At 35.4% G+C, this 8,671-nt stretch overlaps 1 protein-coding gene across 1 annotated transcript in view; it reads left to right on the plus strand.

Annotated features, from left to right (window-relative positions):
* The window catches only part of LOC122400436 (runt-related transcription factor 1-like), a 28,959-nt gene extending 27,072 nt beyond the window's left edge, over window positions 1-1,887 (plus strand). The window contains exon 6 of the mRNA XM_043401911.1: window positions 1,544-1,887. Within this exon, the coding sequence (XP_043257846.1) occupies window positions 1,544-1,887 (344 nt within the window). The remainder of the gene's footprint in view (window positions 1-1,543) is intronic.
* Window positions 1,888-8,671: the final 6,784 nt, after the last annotated feature.

Raw genomic sequence — 8,671 nt, forward strand, 5'->3', positions numbered from 1 at the left:
GTAATTTCTTCTCTTGGATCGTGAAATATTACTTGAAATCAATATTTCGATACTTATAAGCTCCGAAATTCTGAAATTGAAAATTTAAACGTCACTCGTTCACGAATGACCTTTCCACCCTGCACGAATTAAAATTCATGTATCAATTGTAAATGAAATTCGCGTGGCGGTCAATGTATTAATCAAAATCCTGCAATATTAATACTACTACCGAACTGCGGATGTTTATACAAGTATTATGCATGCAAATACGTAAACTTATGCGAAACGTAGACAAGAACTGAGGAGATGCACATATATGCAAAATGTGTGGAGATATACATATAAAATGTGTGCACTTGTTCAAATTCACATTAGTCACAATACATACGAATATCTGATGGTTTTTATGTAGCTGGCGACAATTTTTCAATCGAAGGTCATCTCAAAGTCATAGTCAAGGTCATTCATAAAAAACTGTTTTAATTACACATCTTAATACGTTGCAATAATGAAAGTTTTAAAATTGCATTCTGCTACAATTGTAAAATTTTCTATATTGCACAAACAGATCTAGAGTTTTATAGTTTAATTGTAACATTTTTAATGAGAAAATTGTCTATTTTCACGTAAATATTTCACAGATCTTCGAAACGTTGCTTCGACAGATTACTTTCGTTAAAATTCGTGCAATCAATAAATTTAATGTTAAAAATGATAGAAATTGGTCAGGAAGTAGCTTTCCTAGAAATGAGTGTAACTTCGTTATTTTTACAACTTGTCTTTGCAGACATATTTTCAACGATATTTTCATATTTTCAAACTTCAAAAAGACGTCAAAAAAAGGTTGATTCTTTCGACGTGGATCACTAGAAGGCCCTCTTAACGTGACTGTAAACGCGTTTCGATAAAAATTCGTGCAATCAATAAATCTTGTGATAAAAATGATAGAAATCAGTAAGGAAGTAGCTTTCCTAGAAATGACTGTAACTTCGTTATTTTTACAACTTGACTTCACAGACATATTGTCAATGTTCCAAACTTTAAAACGACGCCAAAAGAAGGTTGATTCTGTCGCCGTGGATCACTGAAAGACCCTCTTAACACATTGACTGCCCACATATGATTGACACGACTTTTCATCAAGGAGTTAAAAAAATTAATTCCCAAGATTAAATATAAAAGAAAATAAAGCTAGGTGGGGCCCTTGAATTCTAACGAGTCTGTGAAAATAAATTCCATGACAAATTCTTGGTATGCTAGTTTCCAATTGTCTAACAACAAAATTTAATTTTCTTTTTAACTTGAGGGGTTTGGTCTGGCAGTCGAAGTGTTAAAGCAACAACTGTCAGTATGACGGGTTTCGTTAAAAATTCGTGCAATCAATGTCATTAAATCCAGTGAAAGAGCTAGGAGGAAGTAGCTTCCTATGATATTTATCAAAATTGTAGCTTGCAATCGATGAAAGTAATCCGATTGTCCCGATCTCTGGTGCAACGTCCCCCAGATTCCCCGACGAGTAGAGTGCTAAAGACAAAAGCTGGTTTGTTTGTTGCGACAACAGTGGTGCCTGACTCGACGACGACGAGCCCGACGGACCCGTTGGACCCACTGAGCAGCCTGATGTCCGGCACGCCGAGCCAGAGGTACCAGGACTACGTGTCGCCCAGGTCCCTGTCGACGGACTCGAGCACCACCGAGAGCCCCGTGCACGAGGAACAGGCCTTCGGGCAGAACTACGGCAACTACTTCCCGTCGCCCGGGGTGCTGCCCAGCATCCTCTACTCCCAGCTGTACAGCAATCAGTTCCAGAACTCGGAGAGCCCGGAGCAGAGAGCGGTCGCGGACAGCTGTAGCGTCAGACAGGAGGAGGTCAGACCGGACAACAACGTCTGGAGACCATACTGATACCAAGAGTCTGGTACATCGAACCAGCCTCTCATGTAAGGTGTTAACCGTGGGTTCCTTGAACAAAGAGGATCGTGGGACGCCGTCGATCGGCAAACTGTGATTGGTGCGACGTGTTGGCTCGGCCACCGAGCGAAACTAGCTACTAGTGGGCATTAAAAACGAAGGAGAAAAGATTGACAGAGACACACGCGGGTCCGGGTGCGCGGTTCGAACGGCGATTTTAACGTCGCGAGCGTTCTCGGTTCGATCACGGCCGGATCGTTCTCCGCTGGTTGTGTCTCGACGAATCATTAGAGCGGGCTGATTTCTAGTTAAGCGTGAGTACGGGTCCTGTGTGCAATGCCGGAGTGTGTGGGTACGCGTGGCCCACGGTGATGGTGACGATGATGATGTATATAACACTGTACATAGATAGAGCATTGTCGTTTCATCGAGTCGTTCATCACTGTCGACGGACTACGCGAAGCGCGACGAATCGGGCCTGGGACGTTTCGAAGATGGCTGGCCAAACTTCGGGGCGACGCAAGGTACGGCTTAGTGCGACAAAAATATCTAATTAAATATTACCGTGTCACAGGGTCGACATCATATTCGATTATTATTCGTTTCTGTCGAATTATTTGCTCGGCTCGAAACCGAGGGAATACGAACTGTCTTTTGGACGAAGCTGATCTTTCTATTCTTCCGGTTGTTATCTTTTCTTAAAATTCTGTTTGTAATTACTGTGGATCTTCATGCAAATTTATATTTTTATCAATAGAATTGATGAAATGGTAGATTTGTAGAGCTTTCTCAACCCCTAAATATAATAATTTGTATCTTACTTTAAATATTTATTATATTTAGGGGCTGAGAAAACTCTACAAAGCTACCATTTCATTAATAAAAATATGAATTTGCATAGAGATCCGCAGTCTAGTCATATTGGCGTAATCGTATTTCTATCGAATCATTTGTTCGGTTCAAACTGAGAGAATACGTGACTTTTGGACGAAGCTGATTTTTTTATGCTTCCAGTTGTTACCTTTCTTTTCAATTTTAATTATAACTACTCATATTTTTATTAATAGAAGAATTAAGTCGAGCGCTTGTGAGAGCGCGACCCCTCTGGTGGCGAGCGTGGGAGGCAACATTCCTAATTTTATGTCTTTTAGCTTCATTCGAATCTTGACTACTCGATTTACTTGCAATTCATACAATTTTTCACTTGAATTTAAGAAATTATTCCATCAGTTGCAGCAAGTAAAATTAGCAATAAAAATTCTACCAATTCGTAAATCTACTTACCACCATTATTAATTTCGAAATGAATCATTCATAATTAAATGATGAACGATATTTTGACAAATTCTTCAAAACAATAAAGATCAATTAACTACTTATGCAAAGTAGGTTAGGAAGAGTAATTCTATAAATAATATAAATATAGAATTTCTATTGCTAATTTCATTTACTCTAAATAAATAACGATAGTGTATTTACTTATTAATGAATTTTGATTTCTCTTCACAGTCTTGTTTTCACACTTTGCAGCAGAAATAAGCACATAAACTTGTTCGAGGGAAAGAAAATTTACAGATTCTCATAACATAATAAACAAATGATTAGGACCCATTTAAAGCTCAGGATGTATTAATTCTTTTATTTTTTTTTAATATGATAACTCGAAGCTTCGAAGATGCAGCTTCGTTCGAAGAATGGTTCGTATTCGCTTAGTTTTTGTCCGACAAATATTTCCCCAGACATTTATAATAATTCTGGACGATTTGATCTTGTTGTACACGAATACTTGGTTTTATATTTCTGTCCCGCTGGGTCGAATTATGCGACGTTTCGGTCGATTTGTGCACCGGAAATTCAACGAGCTATCGTGATTTTGATTGTTGATCGTCGATGGAATCGGTAGAGATTCTTGTTCTCGGCGATTTCGTTCGATTTGTATGGGTTTCGGGGATTCGAACGCTTTTTAAAATTCGCATTGATCACGAACACTGCCAACAGAACAGTAATTCTAGCTTTCGAGTGACAAAATTGATCCAAAACGATCAGAACAGCGCAAGCATAGTAACTTTATTAAACATCCCCTTTTTCAGGTCTTCTTTAATATAAAATGATCGTCCAAAGATCGAACAATTGTAATTATCGATGAGAAATTTAAATTATATATCACTTGAAGAAAGGAAAGTTGTTCGATATTTCAAGTTACCAAAACAACGCTTTTTACGAATTAAAACGAAGCATCAGGACGAAACATTTAATAAATTTAAACTCTGCTTAGACTGTTACGATCGTATTGGATTAATTTTCTGTTATAATAAACGTTAGTTATTCTTTATTCGAGTGATAAATTCAGGGTGGCCAATTCCCTTGAAAGGAGGGTAGATTTTTAACTCGAGGAGATAGTTCAGGATACGTGAAAATTAAACTGTTAGGGGCAATTTTTAGTGATATGAATCGTCACTCGAAAGTGAGAATTACCACGAATGCTAATTGTTCACGGAAAACAACGGGAATAATCGAGATCGTGCAAAACGTTGACTTCGAAAGGCTAGGAATGCCCCAAAATGGAGACGAAAGAAGTAAGTAGAGTTGCACTTACTGTACTGATAATTATTAGGATATTCTGGAAAATATTGCGCATTTTGGTCACTATGTTTCCTAGTTATTTTTACGAAAATATAACAGGCACTTATTTAGTTTACTTTCAAAGCTTTAAACTTTACTCTGATCTGTTGTAATTAAATTTTGTGTGACAGAGAAATGCAATTACTTCTCACACGATGGCAAAAAACCATAAATCATCGTGTTTGGAATAATACCCATTTTTCGTCCTCTAACTCTTTATAAATTCTATTTCAGTCTAATTTATTAACGAAATCGAGTCTCTTCAATTTATTTTCCAACTTAAAAATTTTCAAAAGGAATTTTCTACCAACAACGAAGGATTAATAAATTTTAGTTTCGAAATGCGCAAGATTCTCCGGTCTTCTCTAACACATCCAACAACATGAACTCTGATCTACCGATTCCAACGTCGAGTATCGTAGTTTATCGTTTGTTTCTACGATTTCTACGATTAAAGGTACATAAAATAAACGCTCGGTAGCTTTCCTCGAGAGCGAACTTCCGGTACGAGAACACCGTTCGCGTTTGAAGTTGTTTCTCTCGCGAATAAAAAAAAAAAACCCCCCAACACATATTCGGTGAGAAACTTAATTACGAGGCAGCCTATATTTTCTGGGCAGCATCCAAAGTTTGGCCGACCGTCCAATGAACGCCCGCCGCGCCTTCTACCTTTCGATTATGTTTTCATAGTATAACGCGATCGATTCGACTGCGGGCTCGTGCAATATCGCGTCGCGGTTCACGTCGGAACGCGCGATGCTTCGCCAATCGGCGGGAATCGTGTCGCGACGATATAAGAGACGGAAAATGGAATCGAAAATACCCGCTGAAAAGCTTGTTCGCGATTCAACGAAGAAGTGTTCCGTCGTCGCGGCAGCGCCGGAACGCTTTCACATCGAAATTAACCCCCCCTCCGCGAAACGAAACCGAAAACGCGTACGATCGCGTCGGCGACGATTTTGTTCGTTTCTTTTTTTCTCCATCGCCGCGCCGACGACGAACATTCCCTCCCCCCAAACTCCCCCCCAAGAATGATTTCCGATATACATATCTACCGACCTATTGTTATCGTAGTTTTTGACCGAGTCGAAATAAAAACTGTATTTCAAAATATGATCGTCGACGTGTCCATTACTGTTCTCCCAACGCTACCCCATTCCCTTCGTCTTCTTACAGTGAATTTCGAGAGTTTTCAATTCTTTTTATTCGATTATTAAATTGAACATTGATGAGAAGATCGATATATAAAACCTCTTCAACCCTTGTGAAAATCTTTTAGATTTCATTGAAATTTATATATAAGGTTTATTAGAATTTATTGGAATACTATTTATTTGTTTTATTATAGAAGTTCCTGGTTATCTAAGAGATTCTGAGAATTTTATTGCAGCAAAAATGGTTCCTTTTATATTTGATTTTGATCGTTTTCAATTTTCTTTTTATTCGATTATTAAATTGAACACTGGTGGAAGGATCGATATACAAACCCTCTTCAACCCTTGTGAAAATCCTTTAGATTTCTTTGAAATTTATATATAAGGTTTATTAGAATTTATTGGAATACTATTTATTTGTTTTATTATAGAAGTTCCTGGTTATCTAAGAGATTCTGAGAATTTTATTGCAGCAAAAATGGTTCCTTTTATATTTGATTTTGATCGTTTTCAATTTTCTTTTTATTCGATTATTAAATTGAACACTGGTGGAAGGATCGATATACAAACCCTCTTCAACCCTTGTGAAAATCCTTTAGATTTCTTTGAAATTTATATATAAGGTTTATTAGAATTTATTGGAATTCTATTTATTTGTTTTATTATAGAAGTTCCTGGTTATCTCAAAGATTCTGAGAATTTTATTGCAGGAAAAATAGTTCTTTTTATATTTGATTTTGATTGTTTCCAATTTTATTCTTTTTTTGTATTCGATCACTAAATTGAACACTGACGAAAAGATCGATATACAAACCCTCTTCAACCCCTGTGAAAATCCTTTAGATTTCATAGAAATATATATATAAGGTTTATTAGAATTTATTGGAATACTATTTATTTGTTTCATTATTATTATACGAATTCATGGTTATCTAAGAAACTCTGAGAATTTTATTGCAGGAAAAATAGTTCTTTTTATATTTGATTTTGATTGTTTCCAATTTTCTTTTTTTTCTTTTACTTGTTCATTAAATTGAACATTGATGAGAAGATCGATATACAAACCCTCTTCAACCCCTGTGAAAATCCTTTAGATTTCATAGAAATATATATATAAGGTTTATTAGAATTTATTGGAATACTATTTATTTGTTTCATTATTATTATACAAGTTCCTTGTTATCTAAGAGACTCTGAGAATTTTATTGCAGGAAAAATAGTTCTTTTTATATTTGATTTTGATTGTTTTCAATTCTTTTTATTTTTTATTTGATCATTAAATTGAACAGTGGCGAGAAGATCGATATGTAAACCCTTTTCAACCCCTGTTAAAATCCTTTAGATTAGAGGGATTCTAGAGGCTAAAATAAGACGAAAATTAAGGATACTAATTTGTTGATTGAGGCTTCGTTAAAAAGTTATCGAAACATTTTCGGCCACACAGTATATTTTCGCAAAAGAATTTTTTTCTCGAAAGTGCGTAGGATTTCGAGGCTATGTCTGTCGACTAAAAATAATTGTAATTGACTCCTGCAACCAAAAATAATTTTTTCCAAAACGATTTGAAATTTTTTAATTTAATTGTTAATAAATTTTTAACGAAGCCTCAGTCAAGAAATTGATATTCTTGATTTTCGTCTTATTTTTGCCTCTAGAATCTTCCATTAAAATTATTACGATTATTAACCCTCTGTAACACCCAGTAACACTGAAATCACACATCCATTACCTAGATCTTTTCAAAATTTGATTATCTCTACTATCAACTGTGTTAGTTTTGCAATAACTATTTTACAACTCCTTACACCAGAGTGGGGGACTGTTAGAGGTTTGTATTCATGAAAATTTATTTAATTTAATACAATTTTTTCAGAAAGTAAACATAATTTGAGTTCTAGAAGATTAATAGTGTTCAATTCAAATTCAGATAATTTCGTGGTATTGCTACAATTATAATAGCTTAAATGAAGCTTCCAATTAAACGATACCACCGTATTTTGAATAACAATTACGTAGCATTTGATCAGCAAAGATAGTGTAATTTTGAGAAGAAATATATATATTTGTTTTGTCAGTTACATCCTCATTCTGTACAAAAGCCTTAAATATTTGACATAAGAGTTACGATAGAGATTCAAGTATAACGTCTTAACACTTCTGCGTTAATATATTTCTTGAGATTTGCATGATAACGTTAGGAATATGAATCTCAATCTTAGCATATACATCGCGAAATTATACGCACCTTGACTTCGTTTATTCGAACAAGTCTGACAAGGAAACAGCAATTAAGACAACCTGATTGTTGCATAGAAACATCTTACATCATCTCATATAATACCGGCTTCCCACGTGTATTTATTTCAAATTAAAAAAGAAAGAAATATTCCTAGTATCACTAAAGATTTGATAGTAGTTATTCTCTAATAAAAACTGTATCACTTTCGTAAAAATAAATTAACTACAAATATTTTACTCATCATCAAGAATATTCTCATTCCAGTAATGAAATAAAATCAGTAAATAATTGGGTGAAACAATAGTTTTCCTTATACTTAACAATCTTTAAAAATATTTCAAAATATATTTTATGATAACGTGTAACATTGCAAAAAACTAGAAATACTCTGTTCTGAATTTAGAGCTTCATGTTGACGATTTCTGAACTCTTAATTTGTTTAGCCTTGATACGTTTCAGGCTCCATTTTTAAATTTCTCTAAGTTTATCTCGATCATTTAAAATGTGTAATGGGAGGAAATCAAAAACCGCGAAAGGGAATTTCCAAAACACCCCATTTTAAAGAACTCTCTTTCTCTTCCTTTCACTCTGTGAAAACCGGGCAATCAAAGGGTTAATCGCTTTACGCTTCTTAGCAGCGGAAAGTTTCACCCCCGTTCGGAAACAAGCGCCGACGAAACTTCGGTCTGTTGGCCGCAAAAAAGTACATAAGATCGGTCTTCTTAATGACGTTTCTGTTAGGTAAAGGGTTACACAGGTAACG

Source organism: Colletes gigas, unplaced genomic scaffold (assembly GCF_013123115.1).
Source record: "Colletes gigas isolate AHSC1104 unplaced genomic scaffold, ASM1312311v1 Colletes_gigas_Sc00002, whole genome shotgun sequence".
In the NCBI taxonomy this organism is placed as follows: Eukaryota; Metazoa; Arthropoda; class Insecta; order Hymenoptera; family Colletidae; genus Colletes; species Colletes gigas.